We start from the raw sequence: 25546 nt of genomic DNA on the forward strand, positions 1-25546 counted from the left end.
CGCTGTTTTGTTCCTACAATATTTCATTTGACTACTGGTTTTTAAAAACCAGTAGAAACTTGAAGTTGGAGCTGAGGATGAGTGATGGCTCAATCTGACCTGCCCTTGGATCCTGATTGTCAGGCCGTCATGCCATGTCAGATAGTCTGTCAGTCACATGGTAGCAATGCCTTGAAGCATGTTTTACTGAGCTGAGTTGACTTAAAATTAGTGACCATAAACTCATTAGGAAAATCTTTACCTAGCAAATAAACTGAGATGTAGGATAGTTTTCACATTGGCTCCAATACACTGTTTTAGTTTTTGAACCAGTGGAGTTGCCCGCTTGAAGGTTCCTCAGCATTCAGCGGCTTCACCTTTCAAACTCCAAAACAGCATCCCCTTTATATTTTATGTCTCAGCTATGAAACTGCAGATTACCCTGCTGCCACCACAAGAGGGCAGTTAACGCCACGATGAATGCAAACAGGTGACAGAATGCAGCTCTGAGGTCAGAACTGCAGTGACTTGCTACAGATCTAGAGGTGATCTAGATCTGTAGCAATTCATGTTTATTTTTAGCTTTAACTCGGAGACACAAATTCTAAACACATACTTTTTCAAATTCAACCAGCATGTTTTTCATAACAGATTATTTGTATTTGTAAATTGGTCAATACATTATAAATTTGATAATCTATGAGTGCAGTTGTGTGTGTGTAAAGTCAGGCTGATATATTTCTGGAGAATAGTATTTGCTACATACATATGCAGATTTATACTGGAAATTGGAAATGTTACATTAGACGTGCCATAACTTTGGCTTATGTAGAAGTAAGGTTAAATATCAATTAGAGCAGCATTCGGGACTGAGTTTCATTATATTTCAGTATGAAGCTGGCTTATTCTAAATGATAAATTATCTTGGAATGGAAGGTTTTGGTCTGTTGGGAATAAATACTTAGCTTTTAGAACTAGATTTTTGGATAAGATTTTTAATCTGAATAGGAACTAGCAATGGATCTTTTATAAATGTTGTGGAGTTAAGGTTAAGATTTACACTGAAATCCTACATATCCACCATAATCCTATCAACATGCCATGCAATTCACCAGTAGCCTACACATTCCAATAATCACATATTCTCTAATTGTTTATATTTACCGTCCTGGTAGTTGTAGCAGTCATTGGTTAAATCAGGTAAATTTTTTCAGTTCCAGAATATTTTCATATTAAGTCATTCCTTATCTAAACAGGTTTTCCTGCAGGAACCTTCTCCCAACATTGGCAAGATCAGAATTGCAACGAAACTTGTCCTCTAACATCATTTCACGATGTATATGTTGATGATTCCAGTTAATCAATGATTTGGTTGCATTATTTTTGGGGGTTGAGATTACCACCTATCTGTGGGCCGCACACATTATTTTAGTGAACACAGCACTACAGCGTACAAACAATAGTTTATAACAAAAATTCCCTCTTTCTAAAGAAGAAACTGCAATTTTTACAGACCAGTTCAGAAAAACAGGCCAAAACACATGATTTCTGTGAGCAGACAATCAGCAAAAGGAAATTTAACATAGTAACAGGAAATTCTTCAGAGGTTACAACAGTTTAATGGTTATTGCATAAGATGGAAATAAGAAATATATTCATTACAACAAAACAAATGTCAATGGCAGCCATCATTAATCAATAACTGCCATTAAAATGATAGCAGTTTACAACTTCAAATTTCATTCACAGCATAAAAAAGTATGGAAAAGCTTATAACAGGACAACATCAGTTGTCTCTACAGACTAAAATTGACATTATTTACAAAAGATGGTCATTTACTTCACCACACCAAACAAATTCATTTGTTATTTTAGATGTCTGTACATGAATGCATTAAACATGATAGAAAAATCTATAAAAGAAGCATAATAAGAGCTTCACCAGTAATAAGACAACAAACATCTCATATCACATTTTGGTTTTTCTAACTAATATTTTAAATGCATTTAATTGTATTTCAAAATAGTCTCAGATTCACACAGGTTGGAGATTTGATGAAAACAAATTTCTATCACCTGTTTGTTTTGTGGAAAACATCTCCATTTAAAACGAAGTCATATAGAGACAGACATGTCAGTCTGTCAGTATTAAGGGGGTCAGAGCTGAGGTTTCAAGGTCGCTGGTCATATTCACTGATCATCTTCTTGATGTGGGACAGTTTGGCTCTGAGATATTTACACCTTTTCTTCTTAGTTTGGTAGTCTGGGGACTACAAACAACAGAAATGATCCAATTATTTTCACCGTAATCACATTTAAAATATATTTTTCACAGGACTGTATTTTACTGAAAAACTTTCTATAGCTTACCCTCTTGAGATTCTTTAGTGTGGTGAATTCATTCATGGCATCCTGAGATTGGAAGAATAGGGGTTAATGACTTTGACCAGTCAGAAGTAACCACTATCTAAGAATTACACTCCATTTGTTTTATGATCATTTCTGTCCTTGGACCATTTTTCATTTGGCAATTATAAACCAGAAGGAATGAATTGAGGAACAGTGGCAATCATCAAACCAATGAGGAATGCAAACAGCAAATTAAAGCATGCCATGAAATAGAAAGGTACCCTGTTGCTAGAAGACTGTCAAAAGCACTTAGCTACAAGATTTATTTATGGTTATAATTCTTTGCTAAGTACCAGGGACTAATAAATATTTTTTTATTATTGAACCAATCACTTTTAAATAAAGGTAAACAAGTCCACTGAAGGACTAGGGACTGACCATCATCACTTCAAACAGACAACCAGCCACACTCACCAGGAACTGTGGACTGCCCGCAGGGTGTTGGGCTAGTTCCCTGTTCAGGTCTGCCAGGTCTTGGTTTATGCTGTCCAGCTCAGTCTGCAAAGTTTTGTACTCCTGGTGATGGCGGTCATACTCCCGTTTGTAGTTCAGACGTTCTTGCTCATCCAGAATGGCAGGAAAGAAACTGCAGACACTTTATGGTTAATATCCCTATGAGAATCATCACTGCCACTAGTTTCCAGATTCCTACACACTTACACACTGAAGTCTTCCTCCTCCAGATCATCTCCAGACTCATAGCCGTTCAGTCTGGGCTTCAGGCCTCCCACAGTGCTGCTGATTTCTGAGTCTCTGTGAACAGAATCAAAGATTAAACAAACAACAACACAATGCAAGCGAAGGGTTAGGATGTATTGTGTTTGGTAAAGTCAAGTAGTTGCTACACCCTAATCCATAGATGGGACCTCTTAAGTTCTGTTAAAAAATATTTGATGCATGCAAATTGCAGCTTTTTTGACCTTGTTCTCAATAAACTTCAGTGCAGTATAGATGCATTATTTAAACTTTGGTCGGGGGCACAGCTTACCCTGGCAGGTAAAGAGGCCTGCTGTGGTCCATTCGGTCCATATCGTTTCTGGACCCACCAACCTTGTCATTATAGTCATTCAGCAGTACTTCTGGGTCACTAGACACTTGTTTTACCTAAGAAGCAGACACGTTCAGACATTTTCAGCAAAGTTATAGCTACTGTAGAGTAAAGTACGTATCTATTAATCAACTTTCATCATTCTCTCAAGACACCCAAATCTGCCTGGAGTTTCTCCATACAGCGCACAAGTCCCTTTCTTAAAGTGAACGACTGGTCTAATTGTATGCACACTGAAAATCTGAGAACACTTCATGACAGATAAATGTACACAGGTCTTTTATTAATAATGGTAATAATGGTAATGGTATTAATAATGGAGAAATTTGCATTTTGAATATATTTTATATATATATAAAGGGCAGCCACACCTCAACGCAGGAAAATATGGAGCCTTGATGAAAGTGCATCACATTTCTTATGAGCCTTCGAGGTCAACGACTTCAGCTTCTTTAATTCTGTTTAAAAGCAGTGAGATCAGTAACAACTGAGGTTCAGGAGGGATCAAAGATTATGACCAGTGGCTCCACTCAGGCTTGGTCAATGACACCTTGAGTTGTTGACAAATGTATGATAAACCAGGGCCGCCAAAGTAGAATACTAACCCTAACCCTAACACGCATGGCCTGTCATTTGTCATAGCAATTTGAAATGATAACAATAATAATGAGACTAAACCCACAAAAACAACAGGGCTCTGTCTCTTCAGGTCTTTAAGGCTAAAAAAAAAAACTGCATTTACACTTTACTGCATAATGGACATCAGTCAACACAACAATCTCTAGATACATTTTTCTACTCTTGACTGATGTTTGGGTCAGGTTTTCCTGGAGCGTCTCTCATGTTTGCCCATGTTTAGGATACAACCTAGCTATGATAAATACTGGTAGTGCTGTTTACATGGACCAACCAGTTCCTCTACTTTTTACTGCGTTGCTAAATACCATCGATATCATCATTACCATCAACAAGAAGCCTGAAAACAATGTCTCTGAACCAGTTCAATGGCAGGAATGTCAGGTCTGACTGCTGGGAAAGACTGAACGAGAAGTGTGAAATCAAGTTAACACTTAAAGTCCTCAGTGCAAAAACCAAGATGATGTCAACACTGGAAATGTAAGAATTCGCTGATATTCTTTTTTGCATCCAAGTGTTGTTTTTACAAATTGTACATTATAATAGCTGTGTGATTATTTTTTTACTCATCACAACAGATCAGGCAGCAACTATGAATGTGCTTTTCTAAACCACACCCAGAAACTGAGAACGAAACCATCCTTCTCCACCCCACATCTCACCTAACACTCTCTCTGTCACTCTCTGACACACAAACACAAGCGCACGCAACCGTGTGCACACATACACACACACACACACACACACTATCTTAAAGAATGCAATTCAACACAACAGGTTAGACTCCTATGTAGATGAGACTATAGTCATGAGTAGTTAAATCATTGCCTTAGAATATCCCCAACTGTATCTGTAGGTAACTGTAATTGTAGCTCTACAGTATATTTCAGGATTTTATGATAACCTTTTCTGAGATTTACACACAGACCCACCCATTCCCCAACACTGTGGTGTGGACCATCGCTGATAACTTTCACTTCTTCCCAGAGGACACGGTCACGGCCCCATCTCCTGATCTTTGATCGAGTCCTGACAGCGAACACCAGGAGGATGATGAGGGCAACAAACACCAGGAAGCCCAGGACAATAGCTATGGCCTGAAAGGACCAACAAAACTAAAAGTCAGTGGGCTTAAATGACTTTCACAGATGAAAAACATAGATGTGGACATTCACCTTTTCCAATCTCCGAATAGTTAGTCACCCTAACCCTACAGTGGAAATATGGCCATTTCTGTTCAAACATGGCATTAAGACACATCTACAGTGATTAAGACAACTCTCACATTACTTTAAAGTATTTTCAACACATTCATTTTAAAAAACTGAATAAGAATCCAAGTATAGCCCTGTCGTTTCAAAAACAACCAAAACAAGCATTTCTCACCTCTTGGGGCTCCACCACACAATAATGGTAAAGGTACTGGTTGAGGAAGATGCCTTGAGCCTGGGTCTGAGTCTGGTACTGGGCACAAAGCTGGCGGATCTGGTTATAGTAGATAGACCCGGTGGACTGAGCTGTTGGGTTGACTGCCACCAGGTACACAATAGTAGCAATGATCATCAGAAATGCTAGGATGGCACAGATGATTATGGTTGCCAAATAGAACGTTGGTGAGCGAGCAGCATTCTGCTTCGAAACAACTAACACGAATATGATGAGCACGGCTATGAATGTGATGGCTGAAATTGCGATGATGAAGCCTTTGCCTGTTTTTGGGTCCATCTGGACTTGCCCATATCCATAGGATCCACCGCCACTAAAGGAACCTCCATATCCACTGCCAAAACCGCCACTGTAACTTCCGCCAAGTGAGCCGCCGAATGAGCCACCAACACCTGGCACCAAGCCAGTTCCGCCTCCCAGACCCAAGAGGTTCATATCATAGTCCCAGGCCAGCGTGGAGGCCACGCAAGCAAACACAGCCACACACATGATGATGATGATGATGCACAATATCTTCATCACACCTGGTGGTGAAGTCCAGCGGTAGAAGTGAAGCATCTTATCTCCTGGGTAGTAAGGATACACTGGGTTGGACATGATTTCACTGTGCCGGTGTCTGCTGCTATGTCTGTAACATCAGAGGACAGAAGAACTGTGGTCAGTGTGTTCTGTACCATGACATAGTGACACTGCATTGCGCATAAGGAAGTGGACATACTTCTTGAACACAGAGTGATGTAAGAAGAAACCAGCTAATGACATTGGAGAAAAACTGACATGCGATGGAGACAAGTTACATATAGTGCACATTTCATTGAAAATGCTTGACTTAGAGTAACCTACATTTGATCAACAGTTGGTCTTAACACTTTACAACCTGTTGTTTGCAAGATAGCTTGAGTCATGTGGGGTCTATCTATATTCAATGCATTTACCTGCAGTAGGCTCGACTAAGTTTAAAAAACAGCTGGAATGATCTGCTGCAGGATATTGAACCAGCAAAAGATTTTTAGCCATGTCATGTGAAATGCTGATATCAGAGTATGCCAGTATTGAAATATTATAATGGCTTTATCACGCTTTTCTTTTCACAATACTGCCCGAAAGCAGCCCGTCTGTGGAGTAATGCAGTGCTTTGTAAAATGGTAGTCCAACAGGTCACTAACTACCAAGCCAGGAGAATACTTAAAATAGTGCACAGCGATTACTTATATTGGTAATCTTTCAGCTTCTGTCTCTTCTTGACAGGGTCGCTGGGGGCTGGGGTACACCCTGGACAGATTGACATCTGGAGTAACACCTTAACACCTACAGCCAATTCAGAGACACCAACGAATCTACTGATCATACCTATGGACTGTGGGAAGTTGGAGTAACTGGAGTAACCCCCTGCTAACTCCACACAGAAAGGGGTTTGCTGTGAGTCAAATAAACTGTAATTTTAAGCTCCATCTGATGAGGACTAATAGTTTCACCTGTATTGTACTGAATTGTTCCAGCCAACAACTTTTTACAGCAGCACATTTGATGTGCATCGTCCCCATGGATTACAGTTTTCATTGTTTTGAATTTCAAATAGGTGTGTGTTGGAAATTTTGTACACCAAATTAACAGCAGCACTTCCATCATCACACCAGAGTCATATTTTAACTAAAATAACATAGGACAAGCAAAAAAAAATCATTTATGGAGAAAAAGGAGGTCATGTCTTTCATCTGTGCTTGTCATCAGAACTATCACCAGTGACACATGGAACAGGGAGGAAACCCATCAGATGGTGAGGATCCTGGTAATAGAGCAGATCAGGATCACCTTCCTTATTGTTGTAAAATGGCGTGTTTTTTCCACATGTCAAATCTTATGTATTTCTGGTGTTGAATCTATGTGTGTACAGTTGGGTGCAGATCTACATAATGATCTGAGCCTGACAGACAGATGAGTGTTTTGCTGTGGCAGACATGCTCCCTGACATTCTATTGGAAGCTGCAATAGACAGGAGTGTAGTGCTTTTTGTTAAAATACAGGAACCTAACCCTAATCACCTAACCCTCATCACGTGTTTTGAAGGTCATTCAATGATGACACACAAGTATAATAGACGTGCTATGTCCCGATCCCGTGCATGAATGAATCAAATAAAATTAATTCATTATTATATATTGCAATAATTAACACAAATACAGGCAAATTAACTCAATAATTGGGGCACTTAAACAAGTTATTTTTACAGAAGATATAGCTGATGTGTTATTTGGTGTTACAGTTAGTTACATTGGTCTGATTAAGCTGGTTCTGAAATCTGAAATGATGGGACAGACGTATATTTCTTAAAAGCCAAGCTGTTCCTTTAAATAATTATGCTCCTATAATTGGACCCCTCCGCTGTTAATGGCATTCCTGCACTGAAAAGTACACGACTTCCACTAAATTCATCATTACTCAAGCAAAGTATAGCCTCACTTCTGAAAATGTATTTATGTGTGAGTTGATAGAGATGAAGGTCAACTCACTGTTTGCTACCACCTGGCTGGTGCGAGGAGGTTTTGGGTTTTTTGCCCGGCATTCTGAAATCCACTTGGTACTGTCCCTGCTGGGGAAAAAAATTAATTGATTGATTTTGCATCAACATCTAACTGTCAGAAAACCTTACTAAACAATAAGCAAACAAGACCGCTAATCTGACCAGATCTGCAGTATTGGATTTCAAATTTGATATCTTTCAATTTTGTTTTTAAACTTTCATTTTTCCATCAATGGGAAAACATGGCAGCTCCATAGTAGGGCTGCATAATATGCCAAATAAAGCTTATTGTAATTATTGGTGCAGATACTGCAGTATGCATCGTGATTGTTTTTTGCATTTCCATTTGAATGTAAAATTATGAAACAATTTATGCAGTTCCTTGTACAAAACCAAAAAAAATGTGTCTGGAGAACATGATAAATTGTGAAAAAGCATTTTGGCTATTGCACCTGCCACATGTGATTTTAATGATATTATATTATTTTAATGATAGTTAAATAACTGCAGCTCTAATTGTGAGCCTGCAGCTGCCTGGAAGCCAGAGGAAACATTAAATACATCAACCATTCATCAGGTTTATTTTATTATTTAATTCAGCATCATATTTTCGTGGCAAGTGAGACAGTGAGGCATCACATGCACATTTCATATAGACTTCACTCAAAATGCACCTCTCCTGCCAGAGGAAGTCAGAGACCTAAAGCTGAGTTCATTTCAGCTGTTTGTGGTGAAACAACGCAGCAGTGAGTGGGTGGAGTCACCGACACAACCCGTGACTCCACCGTACCGGTTTATATACCATTTGTGTTCCACATCGGGAAAAACATCAACACCTGGCTTCAGGATTAATAAAACACATAACATGGAAATATCGGTTCAGTGTGGCAGCAGAGCAAAATAAACAAGCTAAAAACAGAACTATTAAGATAACATGAAGCTCAGCAGTCAACAAACATGACGCCATGAAACTTGTGATACTCCGTTCACGGCAACAATTACAAAAACTATAATTGCTTCGCCCAGTAAATTCCCTCTGCACATCCAGTGCGCCGACTGTCCTACTGTCCTACTGTCCTACTGTCTCAGCTGGCTTGCTTGTTGAGCTGACCTACCTGCTGTAGTGATCCGTCTGACCCCGATGTTTCCAGCAGCGACACTGATGCGGCTCATCCCAACACACACACACACACACACACACACGCACACACAAGCTGAGTGTGGAGGGAGACACGCCCACAGGTGTGTGTCCGTCACGTAGCCCCTCCCCTGGTCCCACAGGACCGACCTGTCCCCAGCGGGTTTGTTTACGGACAGGACTGACGTGAATTAAAGCGGTGTTTTCAGTGCAAACAATTCAACACGTTGTAGGAGCTCATTACTATTCATTAAAATGAACGGGCAAATATTGAAATATTTCAACTTTTGCAAATTCTCAGAAAGACAAACCTAACTCAAGAGGTTCTGTATAAAACAGAATTACAAGAATGCAATTACATTTTTTTCTAACTTGCAAACAGAAATGGAGTTTCAAAAGGTGGAAGACATTTGTTCACAGATCTGAACGTGTTTACATTCAGTTACATCTGAGTTTCTCACAGGCCTTACCACTCACCAAAGAGTGGAACCACACCTTTCTCAGAAGTGGGAAAGCCACTGGACGGTAGTATAGGCAAACACAACACGCTTAAGACAATAATCACACAAAACAACTCTAATCTTTGCTATTTTTTAACAAACAGTAACAAACATTAAACAGTAAGGCTTCATCCCATCTGTAATTGATTTTGAACTCTGATATGCTGCAGAATCTGTCAGTGATTTTGTGCCTCTTTGGCACTTTCAGGAAAGGAGGTCAACATAGTTCAAAATTACGTATACAATTGGTGAAATCTAATCCTCTGTCTGCACATAGACCTTTTACCTGTTTGCACAGTTACACAGCCTTGTTCTTTTAGTAACTGTATTAAACTACTGTAAAAAGTAGTTTAAAAAAGCTTCTGTCATGCTATGACACCGTTTGATCTTCATTCGATCATCAACCATTTTTGAAAGATTGTTTGGAAAGTTGGGTTCAGCCAAGTCTTGATCTGCGGTCCACGCGATTCTATGAGGATTATCTATCACCTTCAGGCCACCAGAATTTGAAGCATGACATGGCGACTTACACCGACTGGACCACTCCCTCTGCATCTGTCATGAAAGATATTTCTAAATCCAATTAAAACACAGAATCTGATGTTGAGACAGGAAAACCAGGACAAAGAATGGAGGTTTGACATGCGGTATAGCACTGCCAGTCAGGAGTCGAGTTGGGGAGCTCCTGCTCGGGACTGAGTATGCCCATATGGTATTTGCTTAAAGCACTTGTTGGTTCTGAGTGAGATCCCTGCCGACAGGAATGTCCTATTCCTGTCGGCAGGGATCCACTCTCAAGTATGCAATTAAGGTAATTCATTAAAACATTACTATATAGAAGATGTTGTACAACTGATGATCAGTCTTCTGAAACATGGTGGGCCTCTGTGGATGAACAGCAATCAATAGTTAATCTACAGTCAAGGGAGCTGTAACCAAGACATCCAATCTAAATCAAGTTTTCCTGCTCACGTCATTAGGTAGGTAGGTCATATACTTTTCCAGCTTCAACTAATCATGTCTGATTTATTCAACTTAAGAAAAATAAAAAAGTTCAAACTGATTGTTTGCTAGAATAAACGAAGACCAACTGACAACCACTTTTTACACAAATAAAATAATTGCAAATGGTTCGTGTGCCATTTCTTCCAAAAATGACTGTAGACTTACTGTATAAAACATCACCCTTCTCTGGCAGGATAGGAAAGGCTAAATGAACAAGAAATGAATGCATTACTTTGTTTTGTTTTTCAGTTTTTATAACAACTTTAACTTCAATTTCAAACCTCATTTATCGCCACTCTCCCCGACTAAATAAGCTTGGGTACCAGACTGAAACAGTGAAAGGTAGATGTGACGAAAGTAAAACAAACAAAGACAAAAACAAACACATAAACAAAAAAGTAAAAAAATAAAAATACAGTGCATTAGCTTGTTGTAAAAAAAACATGATTATATAAAAAGGACATATCATTCTACAAAGAAAAATGTACAAATGGGCTGACTGATTAAAAAATATTCATATTCATTCAGTTCATATTGTGTTCTTCTGTAGACAGCTTTTAGTAAATGTTTATATTATAGTTTATATTATAGCATAACAGATAACAGCAGTTTGGCATATAGCAGCAGAGTATGAAACTACTGTACAACAGATAAAAGCATATTGTTTCTGGAAAAAACAAAACTCTTAAAACCTACAACAATCTTGTTCAGATGTGTGTCTGCTAATGAAATTTTATCACAAGCAACAGCCTTCATTTACAATGACGGAGCACATGTCTCCATTTATGAGGCCCAGTTTGATAATTGGATCTGATTTATTTCATATGACAAAACGATATCTACAGAACTGTCCATAGTAACATCCGCATAGGGAGTTTGGCATCTTTTGATGCAGTTGGTCAGGTAATTTTCATCTGCCTCCAATTTTGGTTGATGAGATCAGCTACATACTACAGATTCAAATTGATACTTATCAGGAGAGTCACACCTTTTCCTGGTAGGGACACACGTTCACAGTTAAGTCTCCCTGCTCTGTTGTCTGTGTCAGGGAACTGTTTTCTCACATAGCTGTTGCTCTAGAGTTGCACATGAATTCCAAATGTGCTTGTAGCCATACCGAAGTCCAATGTTTAGTTGCTATTACTCTGTTCCATGTTGTACTCCTGGATCTTCTGTTTGATATGAGAGAGCTTGTTCTTCAGGTACTCACACCTCTCCCTTTTCTCCAGATATGTTGGGTCCTGACAAGAAGAAGAGATATTAATTGAATAAACGTAACTGTGTTCATGAAAGGACAGGGATTGTGATATTTAGAAGATATCAAATGGCTAATGCATCGAGAATAAGGTAACAGAAAGTACAGTCTCTGCCCTCTTGTAGCTGCTGCTGCTGATTTATGGTCTATTTTACTCTAAACGGGATCATAATTCAAAAAAATTGCATCATGTTGTGTTGACTTTAAGATGTTCAGATAGAATGTAAGTTTAACACTCTTTGGATAAACAGCCCATGTTTGGAACTGGACTCAGTGTTTAACAAAAACATGTAATCATTTATTAGAGATGTGATCAGATCATTTGTGTTTTTAACCACCCATAAATAAATTATAAAACCATAGATGTTGCGTTCATTCTACTTTCTCTTCTCTTAAAGCACAAGAGGAATAAATAACAAAGCCTCCTAATTCTTCAGATTGGAAATAACGTCAAACATTCCCTGAGTGTGACTCACAAACTGTGACAACATGGATTCCTATCTAAACTCAACACTCAGGTCCTGTGGCCTGGTTTTGGTTGATGCAGTAGAATTACCTGATTGACCTCTTTTACGAACACAGTGGCTACTGCACATATTGAAAAAGATAAGGGCAAAATTTCTCTTAACTCTTGGTGCTTGTCCTCCAACTTTATACTAGCATAAATTGTTTTCGACTGTAACCTACACTCCTCATCACTTCACACACTCCCATCAAACCCAACAGCTATAGAAATAAAACTAAACGCACACAGGCACAGGGAGAACATGCAAACTCTGCATGGAACGGCCCCAGGCCGGGAACCGAATCGGTGACCTTCTTGTTGTGGGGCAACAGCACTAACCACTATGCTGCTATGTTGCCCTCAGTCAGTTTTGGGAAGAAGAAATAAAAACGAGTAAGGGTTGCAAATGATTTTACCAGCCTCTGCACTCAAATCCCTCACAGCCATTCACGGGCTCAATTCTCTAAGTTTTGACTAAAGATGCGCCCCAAAGTTCTCCTTTGCAGTTGCTCTTGAAGTCAATTTTCTTTTGTTTTCTTTTGAGTAGATACCTAAAGGGAAATCTTTTTCTTATGTTCGTTGGATTTTTTTTATTTTTTATTTTTTTAATTATAAGATCAAACTGCACAAATCTCTTCACAAACTACTCAGAATATGAAGGAACTGCATGGTTCCTGTTGATTTTCAGCTGAGATTTTCATATTTAAGAATAATGTCCATTTTATGGCGCTACTTTGTGAGCATACTTAGGAGTTCAGGATTCCAGAGCATGTGTAAAGCAACTACATTGTGTTTTGTTTGAGTCCTTGTTGGTAATTAGCCCCACTAGGCAAATTTATAGTAAATGTGATATGTTGCAATAAATCATCAGATCATCAGATTAGTCTGAGCATGAACAGAAATGGTGGATACATGATAAATACTTACAGCTTTCTTCCTCTGATATTCCATTAAAATGCTGCTGATCCGCTCCTTCTCCTGAGGAAATCAATGAGCATGTTAGTGGAGTTAGTTAGGCAGACTGCAGTGAAGAGTTTTTTTTTTTTGCTTGTAGTTAGGTGAAAGTTGTACCATTTGGCTTGAAGGCTGGGAGGGAAGGTTCTGTATCATCTGGTCCATCTCTTCAAACCTTTTGGCCATGACCTCAACCTCAGAGTGCAGCTCCTTGTACTCAGCGTACTGGTCATTGAACACAGCCTTGTACTGGTCTCTCTCCTCATCTGAGTGGATGCTGGAGTACTTCCTGTGGAAATAGAACAAGAGATGATACAGTTTCCTCACCTGCTAGTTTCTTAAACATGGCAATAACAATTTGTCTACTATCACAATAACTGTCCTGATTAACACAGTATGTTCAGGGCGGGTGAGCAGACATGGATGTTCACCCCTTGATAGCTAGCTGCCTCGCCAGCCTTTGGTGTCATCTGAGGAGGTTGTGTTTCTGTCTCATCATGCGCAAATGAAATACTACAAGATCAAATTAACCTGTGAAACATCTGAGCGTAATGAACTAATAAACCAATAAGAGAAGAGGATTTGATTTGAGACTATCCCTGGAACAAGATCAACAACCAGAGAGCTTAACTATTTCATGCTCATTGTTCAATTTACATGGGAAATGGCAAAGCACAAATTCAAAGAATAACATACAAAGATCTGATTAAAGAGACAACAACACAAAGAGGAGAAGCCTTGATGTGTTAATATGTGAGATGAGGTGAATAAAATTCCTTGCATAAATTGAAATATACACAAAAAAAATATCAACATATTACAACCAGAAACAATATGGGCATACATCCTCCATTTCATTATAACTTTATTAAAAATGAATTGTTAATATGACAATGGACAGCACAGGAGCATAGTGGTTAGCACTGTTGCCCCACGATAAGAAGGTTGCGGGGTCAGTTCCCAGCCTGTGGCTTTTCTGTGCAGAGTTTGTTTGTATGTTCTCGCCGTGCTTGTGTGGGTTTCCTCCAGGTACTCCGGTTTCCTCCCACCATCCAAAGACATCATGTTTGGGTTAATTGGTGACTCTAAATTGTCCGTAGGTCTGAATGTGAGTGTGAGTGGTTGTTGGTCTCTGTCTGTCTCTGTGTGTTGGCCCTGTGATGAAGTGGTGACCTGTCCAGGGTGTAACCCCCCCCCCCTCACCCAGTGTGACCTGGGATTGGGTCCAGCACCCCCTGACCCATAAACGGAGAAGCGGTAGAAGATAAATGAATGAATATCACATTGGCCTCTCCAGTTGGTCTTTTCTATGTTGTAGTTTATTTTTGTAGATGAGGGTCACGTATTAATTTCTGATAGTGTCACTATTTTCTTAGCTCTGAGCAGATCATCTATTTGAATCCCATTTTCTGTCTTTTTATGGTGTCTTATCAAAGAAAATATGGACATGAAATTGCCATGAAATATTACTTACCAAATCTTACTTTTGAAGTAACCATGAAAGCCTATATCAGCCTAGAAATCATCATACTTCATAGCAGAATGTGTTGACTTTGAAGTGGAGGAACATGACAGAGTTACATCAAGATCAGGAACTCTGATGTGTCATTTAACAGGAATGCTTTTCCATACCTCCATCCAGAATTGATATCAATGTCTGAGAAGTACATGTCAGATACATACTCAAGACATATTTTTGGAAATGTGACCAAGAAGGTAATACTTACGCTACATAGTCGGCTATAACAACAGGCTTTGGGATGTGCCCAGCTGGGATGTAACCTTGGCGGACCTCTGGCTCCAGCCTAATCAGAGGTTCAGCTGCAGAGTTGCTGTCCATGAGGTCTGTATGGAGGGTGGGCAGAGGAGTCTGCTCTGAGGCCCTGGAGGCTGAACCCAGCTACAGAAGATCAACAGTCATGTGATCACTTTTCATCTACACTATGTGTGCATTTCAGTGTCTACAAGGAAATAAATCACACAAATCATGATACTTACTACAGACAGGGGAACCGATGATGCAATCTTGAGAGGGAAGAAGAGACAAACACTGAGTCAGCTTTTACTGTCTGCTATTCATTTTCCATACATAAGTACAATTAAAAGTTTTGTTATGTTTTGGCCAAAGACTTGACAAAATAGCATGAAGCAAATGATTCAACAATCTTATTGAGAGAAATCATATGATACATGCTGCTTTCACTTTCTTTAGTTTAGTTTAGTCCATGGTGCTGTTGTGTCTTGTAGCGGAACAGCAGTGACATTGCCCTACCAGACACAAACAGCTCACTCCATGCAGAGACAGTCTGCTGTCTAAACTGGGACATGTTGTTGTGCTTATGTTGAAAAACTTAATGTTTCTGTCTTCAAGTTGCATTAATAGATGCAGAATGCTACATGCTACAGTTACACTATTTGTCCAACATTATTTGAGATATTTTTAATTGGCTTACAGTGCAAAATGTGTCTCACTGGAGTTGGCTTAGATTATATACTTTTGTGTAACCGATCAAAAAGAGGCAGGGATGGGAGAAGCAGAATAGTTTGTGGTTGAGTGTCATGCGCCCTTTCCAGGAGTCGCTATTGTTGCTTTAAAAGGGCAGCAAAAGTTATTATTTCCCTGTTTCCACTTTTCTTTTGGTCCAGGTTTGAAATCACTGATTGAAAACATGCAGAGTCAGTCAGTGGGCGGTAATACTGAAATGACAAGAATTAAGAATGTTTGAATTTCCCTCTGAGGATAAATAAATTAACTCTGCTCCTTCCAGAGGCTGTTCCAGCATGACTGGCAAAGGGTATGAGAATACTGGTGTGTGTGCGTGGCTGCGTGTCTGTATTGTTGTGTCAAACCTCTTGTTGCAGCCCCTCCTTCCTCATCCTGGCCGCTTCATGCCTCCACAGCTTCAGACACACTCCTGCGCTGATGAAGTAGAGCACCATGTTGATGAAGAGGAAGACAATGGCTGCTGTCTGTCCAGCCTCTGTGCGACAGAACGCTCCATTTAATCCATTATTGAAGACCGGCATATTGCATAGCCCCCCTCGAGTGGTGTCCCTGACGTATACTACCCCTGCTGCGATATACAGCACAGCCATGACCAGATTGATTGCACACTCTGTGAGTGGCCACCAAGACGAGTCTAGAAGGATGGCTCTGTAGTATAAGGTCATCCCGAGAACAACCAGTATAACGGTCACTATCCAAGCAAGACCAGCCACCACCAGAACAAAGGGGGTCTTGGGACCTGTGTAGGAACCACTGCTATGTCCATATGCACTTGCACCTCCACCGAGACCCCCAAACAATTGTGGTTGGGAATATCCATACATATTGAACCACTCGTTGTCCTTATGAACATAAGCACAGACGCAAGCAAACACAGCTGCTCCAAGCAAGAGCTGCACACAGCCCAGGATCCGTAGCAGACCAGCCCAGGACTTCATGTAGGCATAGCGCAGGTGATACTCCTCCACCCGCTCCTGATAGGTCTGGGTAGAGAGATTGGTTGGCACTGCAGATGCAGAGGTGAGGGCTTCGGCCCCCAGCAGCAGCCCATCTTGGTCCTTCTGAGCAGAATAGGGACCCAAATAGGAGCTGCGAAGAGATGGAGATGGAGGGGCAGAGTGGGGAGGTGAGCAGGGGACCCCTACTGTGGTGTTGCAGTTGGCACTCTTCCTGGATGAAGGGGCTGGTGAGTGAGAGACAGGTGGGATGGACCAACCCTTGCTGCCACGGTTACCACTATTTCCACGGAAGAAGTTCTTGACAGAGTCTGGAATGAAGCGGCGGACCGGCTTAAGGTCATGGATGTCGATGCTGCCCTCCTCATCACTGGGGGGGTAGTCAAAGTCAAGCCCAACAGGTGGCTGTTCAGGGAGAGGGGGAGGGGGCAGGGGGTCTAAGCTGCCGGCCTGGTTTATTCCATGCATAGGTGCAGGTGGTGGGGGGAGATCCGGTTCCCACCATGTAGAACCATCAGCGACTCGGTCATAGTGTGGGATCTGCCGCACCCGGTCGATCCTGGTGACAGAACCAGCTCCTTTTGAAGACATCAGGACCCAGACTCTCAGTCTGCTGAAAAGGGAAGCACTGGATTTAAACAGGCTTCTGTAAACATTTGTCTGTGGGGGTGCTGGCTGAGGGGGACCACATTCTGAGAAAACGAGCTTTTATCCTGAGTGATCTGTTAAAATAGATAACGTAGTGAGAGAAGCTCTGACAGTAAAATTCTAGAAAAAAAACGTAGTTTTTCCAAGACCTTCACTTATTTTTCTAAGTAGGGAAAATGTTCAAGAGCTGCTGTTTAGTAAATAAAATCAAAACAAAACGATGAACCAATGAACCAAACCTGAGCCGTCATCTTCAATCTTGATTGGCTTAATGTTAAATCATTTGTCCAAACTTTTCCTGAAAGTTTGTAAAACGCCTGATGAGATTATATAGAAGTAGTAACTTAACTGTAAACAACAGCCTCTACATGTGACACACTAAACCTGCAGAAACCGGATAATTTCTTCGATTAATTGTTGAGAAACATGGACAAGAAAGTCTCGACCTTCATTGTCCATCATTTAAAGGAAAATGACGCAGTAACAGGGCCTGTGAACACTAACTTACCTGTCAGTGAGTCTCTGGCTGTCGGTCTCAGTGCAGCAGGTAGAATAGACAGTCAGTCTCCTGTTCTACAGGAGATCCAGCCGCCCTCAAACTCACCTAGCCAGTCGGACCGGCCGGACGGTGCGTTCACGACCTGCGCTCACGTCCGACTTCACGCACTTCACCCCCCCCCCCCTATATATATATATATATATATATTTTATTATTATTTTTTTTTTTTGCTGCAGTCCTCTTCTCACACGAACCACACAGTCAGATACATGACACACCAGTCAGGGTCAAGTGCCAACCCACTGTGACGTCACTCATTGGTATTGGGATCTCACCTGTTCTGTTGCTCTATCCTCGTCCTCGTCCAACTGCTTTCTGCTCTATTTTCCTCTAAATTGGACCATTTTTGACAGAAAATGAAAATCATTTTGTTTTGAACACTTGAAAGTAGAGGCCGAGTACATAAAATCATTATGAAAACATTTTCTGGTCAAATGAATCAATTGACAAGTGGGGCCCCTTTCACATAGACTTCAGCACAATCTAACTTCTTCTACTTCTCCCGCGGGGTTGTAATCATCAGATTAGATCAGGTTTAAGGGAAAAAGAATACTAAACTACATAAAACTTCACTAAGTCACGTTTACACTGAAATGTTTCTTTTTCACCCAGTCCACCGAAAATTGGAACAGGTTGAAATTTGCTCCCTGACAGTGCCATCTAGTGGTCATTTACACAAACATTAGCTTTAATCAAATGTAGAGAGTATTGTATGCAAGCTCCCGAACCTGTCCTAGCCTATAAAACACACAGATGCAATATAAGATATTCCTCTCATCTCATTATCTATACTGCTCATCCGAACCTATGTGACACCTATTATTCCTCAGAGTATTTTTCGGGCAGACATACTGAGGATATCCTATGCTGCTTATAGTAGAAGTACATTTCTAGGAGGAACCTATGAACCTACCTCATCCTTTGAGGGAACACCAGAAATATCAGAAATACAGAGTAGCTGTCTATTACTGTTGAATAACACATTCGCTAATTAAATTATTCAGGACTGATTGACTGAAGGAGTTATGTTTCTAAATGAACAGCATCATACGTTTTTTGAAAGGGGAGCCCATTAATATCATAGGGATTTATTATGGTGCACCTTTTTTATACACATACTGAGTCTGTTTTTCTGTCAAAGAGCATTTTTTTTTTAATGTATCGCACTGAAAAAAATGCAGCATATGTGAGATGGGATTGTTTTAAGTAACCATCAATCAAGCTTTTGTTTGCTTTATCAATAATTAAACTTTTTTTCGTTATTCCCAAATTAGTATTAATCTCTTTCACAAAGGCCCTGCCATAGTGTTAAATAGAATGAACTGAATGAAGAAAGTATGAAATGAACATTTTCAAACACTCTTAAGTGTTGCTTGACTTCGCTATTCTTCACACATAAAGAAATTTGTATTTTTTTTATGTGCTGTGTTCAATGTGATGTTCAAAGAAGGAATAAAAAATGTTTTTATTTTTTCATGTAGTGAAAGAAAACATTTTTTCTGAAAGACCTGACCGAATGTGTTTCATAATTATTGAGGCAGTTATGTTTTTTGTACAATTTTATGAAGAATAAAAGGCACCAACTTTCAACAAAGACATATTAAGATTATTTTGGAGTATTAGTTTGGTGTCTGGCAATTTTCTTTGAGAAACTAAAGTTAATCTTGAAAATCAATAAGTTGAGCAGCAGCACCAAGTTTATCAACTGTGAGATGTTGCACGGATAACTTGATCGATGATAGATGCATAGATGACTTCTTCTGTGTTCACATTTACATCACAAAGCTTCCTGTTGAGTAATCTGGGTGAATAATCTGGGTGTAAAATGAATCTGGACATGCAGTTGTTGATTTCTCGTAATGCTTTGATTTTTAGAGATTCCAGGGGGAAATAAAGCAAGTGCAGATATTTCACCTCACTATTTATACTGATGATGCACTAACCCTATTAAATCCAACTTAAGGCATGTCAGGATGAGCACAGTCCGTCCATCCGTCCATCCGTCCGACCGGCAGCTCGTGTATCGTCACCATTATCACCAGGAACTAGCGTCTACTTCGACCAATCACACGCCGACATTTACTTCCTCCTGTTGGGACTTGTCACGCTGTGATTGGCTGAGCGCAGCAGTAGTGTTTGAAAGAGACTGTGCTTGTCGGCGATGAGAAGAGAGGCATCAAAATGGAGATACTAGTGTCGGTCCGCGTCTTCGTCCAGTCCCTGCTGATTGTGCTGCTGTGGTCCGGCGCTGAGGGCCGAGAGTCGGAGCTGAACTACGTGACCTGCGGCTCGCTGGTCAAGCTGCTCAACACCAGGCACAACGTCCGGCTCCATTCCCACGATGTCAAGTACGGCTCAGGTACATCATCAGTCCGGGGCCGCCGACGGCCGACACATCCAGCTCATTCCCACACACCTATTTCACCATCACACGGTTCAAATGAGCTTCGACTGCAGGCGTCCGTGAAGCGCATAAATACATTTAGATCATCAGTGTATGCAAGAGCGTGTTAAATTAAGCTTTGTTGTACAATATTTGAGTCTATGGAGGCGATCCAACGCGGTCAGAGACAGGTGAACAGGTGAGCTGAGCTAATAACAATAACAACAACAACAGGCTGATTTATTTAATAGAAATAAATCTTCTATTTGAAAAAAAAAAAACAACAACTCTATTTTCTAACTAGTTTGGTTTTAGGTTTCCCCGATGAGTGGCAGGATCAGCAAGGAGGATGTCAACCAGAAACCATTCAAATCTGACTCCAGTCTGTCAGCGGCATGTCTAATTTCCTGCCTACTTTACCAGATTCAAAACCTTGGACATGATTTCAAATGCTGGGTTTTGCATTCTCAAACTAAAGTAACAAAACAAAGTAAAAGCTGTTATAAAGTTAATGCTGCAACTGTTGAAAGACCAGCAGCTTATTTGATTTCATTCATCCAAAAATTTACCTTGGTTGTTTTTTTTTTGTTTGTTTGTTTGTTTGTTTTTACTTTTTTGTTTGTTTGTTTGTTTTTACAGATGTTAACTAACAGTGAGGAACATTCACTTAAATCACCAAGAATAACAATAGAAATAAATCAATAGTAAATATAAAGATATGTATGTAGAATATGTAGAATCATAATGTGGACAAAAGTGCAAATATTAACAGTAATTTATCAGTAAATTAGCTCTAATGCGCAAAGATAAGATGCCAACAAGTTTAATGTAACTGTAAAGTCGACATGAAATGAACTGCAGTTTAACAGCAGTATAGTGATGAAGCGGTGCAGGAATGATGTAAATGTCAGATGGCAGTAGAATGCAGATGTTGATTGAGAAGCCAGTGAAAAAGGCTCTGTTTCACACACGATTCAGTTTCGTGCTGCAGCCACCTGCCAAGGTTGGTGATAATGGAAGTGCACATTGTTTCAGATGAAGAACCTGAAAGTGATATCAGAATATTCTGTATTCAAATCAATCTCCGCGCCACACAGAAAGAGATAATTTGTCCCCTGTGAAAAACAGGCTGAACAGTAGCAGTGTTCAGGCAATACAACTGCACATGTATTCTCAACCTTGGTGTCAAATCTGATGAATAAGTCAGAGAATAACTACTGAAGATGACTCACTTTCAATTAATTGTCTATTTTTTTTGTGAAAGCTGGACGTTGGTGCAACAAAACTGGCTAAATGGCCCAACTCTAACTTTCACCTCATATCAGTGCACATGTTGAATCACACATGACAAGTTAATTATTTACCCAATTAAATTCTCACATAGGCATATCCTTAAATAAGAAAAAGAGGTTTAAAACAGCCAGTGATGGAACAGAGATTCTTTGTTTCTTTTTCTTTTCTTTATTTTTTTTATCCAGCTCTGTGTCTAGTGGTTAGCGCTGTTCCCTCACATAAACAAAGTTGTTCTTTCAATTACCAGGCCCTGTCTGTACACGTTCTCCCTGTGCCTGCGTGGGTTTCCTCCCACCATCCAAAGACATCATGTTTAGGTTAATTGGTGACTCTAAATTGTCTGTAGGTCTGAGTGTGAGTGTGAGTGGTTGTTGGCCTCTGTCTGTCTCTGTGTGTTGGCCCTGTGATGGACTGGTGACCTGTACAAGGTGACCCCGCCCTCACCCAGAGTGACCTGGGATTGGCTCCAGCCAATGCTGTAGAAACCACAGATGCTAAACTGATACTATCTGTGCCCTAAAATACATCATCCGTGCAGCTCTTTATATTATGAATTGCAAGAAAGCTTGATTACTGCACAGGCCCCAGATCAACAGGGCACCCCAAAGTTAGCGAGAATAATGAAACCTGGAGGGCTGTCATCATTCATCCATCTCACACAGCTATGGACCGTCACTGCCTGGCACCCTAACCAAGCAGGTTTCAGTAGAAATACTGCAGAGAAAGTCCCACTCACTACTTTATCATCATTGTTTTGTCCGTTTTTAAAGACACAAGAAATTAGTCTTGGTGCAAAAAAAGAAAAAAAACTCTGCCAACAGTTACCCAGCAGTCTGAGTCTGTGTAAACAAGGTGGAATCTGCACCGTTTTGAGTCACCAGAGAAAGCCCTGTTCATAAATACAAACCAGAAGAACACACATCACACATTCTATAGTTGGCTACAACATCTGCAGCCACTTATACTTTGTATAACAGCAGCTATTTAAGATGTGAACTGCAGGGACGTTACGTCCGGATATAACCTTGAAACGATGCTCAGCACAGTGCGCTTCTGTCTAAGCTAAAACTTATGTCTTCTGTCTGCTGTTGAATAGAGCTCAGTGGAGTGCAATTTCCCAGTCTGGGATAAATAAAGTATCTATCTATCTATCTATCTATCTATCTATCGATCGAGTCTGTTATCCATAACTTTGGTGCTGTCTGTCTGTCTGTGTTTGTGTGTGTGTAGGCAGTGGACAGCAGTCCGTAACTGGGGTGGAAAACGCAGATGATGCCAACAGTTATTGGCAGATTCGTGGGAAGCCCAACCGTCCATGTCAGCGTGGGGTAGCTATCAAGTGTGGCCAGGCCATCCGCATTACACACATGAAGACCGGCCGAAACCTCCACACACATCACTTCAGCTCACCGCTGTCCAATAACCAGGTCTGACCGCAGCACACTCTCACACTCATCGTTATACCTGTGCAGCTTTTGGAGAAGCTGTTATATGAAGGAAGAGAAAAGGATCTGTTCAGTGGCCAAACTCATTTGCTACAATCATTTCTCCTTCTGTGTGTGTCTCCTGCAGGAAGTTAGCGCCTTTGGGGAAAATGGTGAGGGTGATGACCTGGATGTGTGGGCTGTGCAATGTGATGGCACCTACTGGGAGCGTGACGAAACTGTACGCTTCAAACACGTGGGCACGGACGTGTTCCTGAGCGTGACGGGCGAGCAGTACGGCCACCCCATCCGTGGCCAACGTGAGGTGCATGGCATGAGCTCTTCCAACCAGCACAATTGGTGGCGTGCCATGGAGGGCGTCTTCATACAGCCCAGCCAGGAGCTGGTGCGCCACGATGAGCTCTGACATCATCACCAGTGCAGTATGGACACATGTGCACTGATGTGTGTGCTGGGGTGGTTGTGTGTCTCATCTGGACCAAATGTCGTCAGGGGGGAATGATATCGGACTGATGTGAGTGGGGCACGGGATGGTGGGGTTCCTTCTCCAGTTGAAGATGGTCAGGGGCTTTGTAGGTTGCTTATCCTCATGAACTTGACTCTTCTTTGGTTTCCACTGTAGGATATAATCAGAGAGAAAGTCCAGGCTGCTTAGACAACTGGGTTTAGTAGAAATGTTGGGTTTGGTGTCAAATAGAACCAATGTGTACAGTGTGTGCACACATATGGGTATGTGGGCACATACATGTCACATAATGAGGACAAGTGTGAGTTTTAGACCTTTGCAGAGAGGACATTTTGGAGGTTTGGTGTATTTTCTGATATCTCTCTAAGAAAGGAGTTTAGGATTCAGACTAGAAGAATATTTACAGAGCATCAAAAGTTTTCACATCCTCACCTCACTTTTTGCCAATGTTATATTTTCCCTCATAACTCTGCACTCAACATCTCATGATGACAAAGTGACAAAATCTTTCCAAATCTATTCAAAACAGGTCACATTGATGTTTTCAGAGCATTTTTCCAGCTTCAAGTTTTTTTTTGTGTTTTACACCACAAGCTTTGCCCCTTCTCTGCAGACAGTCTCAGTCCGTCAGGTCATTGGAGACCCGAGTATGTCCAGAGATGCTCGATTGGGGGTCAACTCAGGACTCTGATGGAGCCACATTCACAGAAGAGTCCCAAAGCCTTGCATTGTCTTGGTTATTATTTTTACTGTCCTGTTGGAAGGTGAAGCTTAGCAGTCTATGCTCTGGACCAGGTTTTCATGAAAAGTTTCTGTAGTCATTCGGCTTTCCTTAACCCTCACACAGTCCCACAGTCCCCCTGTTCCTGCTGTTAAACCTGATGGACCCACCATCCCTTAAAATCAACAGCATGAACATGTTCACCATTTCCCTTTCAAATAATCTTACACATTCAGCAGATTCAGACCTAAAGAGGACACTGGTGGTAAAAGATTTGAGAGCCAGTGGGGAAAAAAATCTATAAATTCAAGCTGCGTTCAAGCTATTTAATGTAATTTCTATATTACAGGGAAATTTTGTATTAAATGTTAAATTTGGAAAGGAAAATAAAATATTTACAACCCAGCAGGTGTGCCTTGTAAAAGTGTTGCCAGCGAAACAATGAAGGTGGGTTTGACCTCCATCCACAGGTCATCGGGGGTTAGGGTTATCAGTTAGGGTCACTGATGGTCTCCATCTCCACAACCATCATCATCATCATCATCACATCACGTGAGAATACGTCCTCAGGAACAATGTGTTTATGAAGCAGGGACACTGCTCTAAACATGGAGGAAAACCTTATCGTAGTTTTCTCTTTTATTATTTATTTATTAGTATTGTAAATCACAGGATTTGTTAACACATGAATGTTATTAATAATATTTCTATCGTGTTAAGTAGTGCTTTATTTCATAAAAATAATTTTATATAGATTATAGATAGTGACTTCTGGCATATTTTTATTCGTTCAACAGCAGCTATGATGTGAAGCACACACAGGGTGTGTATGAACACATCTGGAATATATGGCTCATCCAATCTCATTTAACATTTCATATTTTTAATTTGGTTGGTCTTCTTTTTATATTTCCACCTCATGCCTCAGGCACAGAACAAGAGAAAGAATACTGTGACATGACTGATTGATGTTGAAAACACAAATTTGTACCATTACAATTATAACAGGAGACATTCAGAAACAGAAAGGCTTTACTGTGTTTTTATTTTGAATCTGGCTCAACCAGTGCTCCATGCAAACAGACTCTGCAGAGGAGCAGTATCCTGTTTTTTGACATGAAGGTGGGCAGGCGGTTGACATGGGGGGCTGCATCACCAGCGGCCGGCCTGAGG

At 40.6% G+C, this 25546-nt stretch overlaps 3 protein-coding genes across 5 annotated transcripts; 1 reads left to right on the forward strand and 2 right to left on the reverse strand.

Moving 5' to 3' along the window:
* Window positions 1-1423: 1423 nt before the first annotated feature.
* oclnb (occludin b) lies at window positions 1424-9235 on the reverse strand. The gene is made up of 9 exons (XM_029509837.1): window positions 9155-9235; window positions 8029-8108; window positions 5459-6146; window positions 5005-5169; window positions 3377-3492; window positions 3049-3141; window positions 2803-2974; window positions 2350-2391; window positions 1424-2249 (listed from the first exon to the last, which is right to left on the reverse strand). Exons 2-9 carry the CDS (start codon window positions 8079-8081, stop codon window positions 2151-2153), a joined length of 1428 nt encoding a protein of 475 aa, XP_029365697.1. The 5' UTR covers window positions 8082-8108; window positions 9155-9235; the 3' UTR covers window positions 1424-2150.
* A 1448-nt stretch (window positions 9236-10683) lies between these two features.
* marveld2b (MARVEL domain containing 2b) lies at window positions 10684-18121 on the reverse strand. 3 transcript variants are annotated; one of them, XM_029509835.1, is made up of 7 exons: window positions 18015-18121; window positions 16247-17471; window positions 15395-15421; window positions 15124-15296; window positions 13514-13685; window positions 13370-13420; window positions 10684-11923 (listed from the first exon to the last, which is right to left on the reverse strand). In XM_029509835.1, exons 2-7 carry the CDS (start codon window positions 17447-17449, stop codon window positions 11813-11815), a joined length of 1737 nt encoding a protein of 578 aa, XP_029365695.1. In that variant the 5' UTR covers window positions 17450-17471; window positions 18015-18121; the 3' UTR covers window positions 10684-11812. The 3 variants fall into 3 exon arrangements, with proteins under 3 accessions (XP_029365695.1, XP_029365694.1, XP_029365696.1); XM_029509834.1 differs by having other exon boundaries at window positions 16247-17580; window positions 18015-18116; XM_029509836.1 differs by having other exon boundaries at window positions 16247-17468; window positions 18015-18069.
* A 2085-nt stretch (window positions 18122-20206) lies between these two features.
* sdf2l1 (stromal cell-derived factor 2-like 1) lies at window positions 20207-25318 on the forward strand. Its single transcript, XM_029509838.1, has 3 exons — window positions 20207-20424; window positions 22972-23168; window positions 23314-25318. The coding sequence occupies exons 1-3, from the start codon at window positions 20247-20249 to the stop codon at window positions 23590-23592; spliced, it is 654 nt and encodes a 217-aa protein (XP_029365698.1). The 5' UTR covers window positions 20207-20246; the 3' UTR covers window positions 23593-25318.
* The last annotated feature ends 228 nt before the right edge of the window (window positions 25319-25546 follow it).

Source organism: Echeneis naucrates, chromosome 9, assembly GCF_900963305.1.
Source record: "Echeneis naucrates chromosome 9, fEcheNa1.1, whole genome shotgun sequence".
Lineage (NCBI taxonomy): Eukaryota > Metazoa > Chordata > Actinopteri > Carangiformes > Echeneidae > Echeneis > Echeneis naucrates.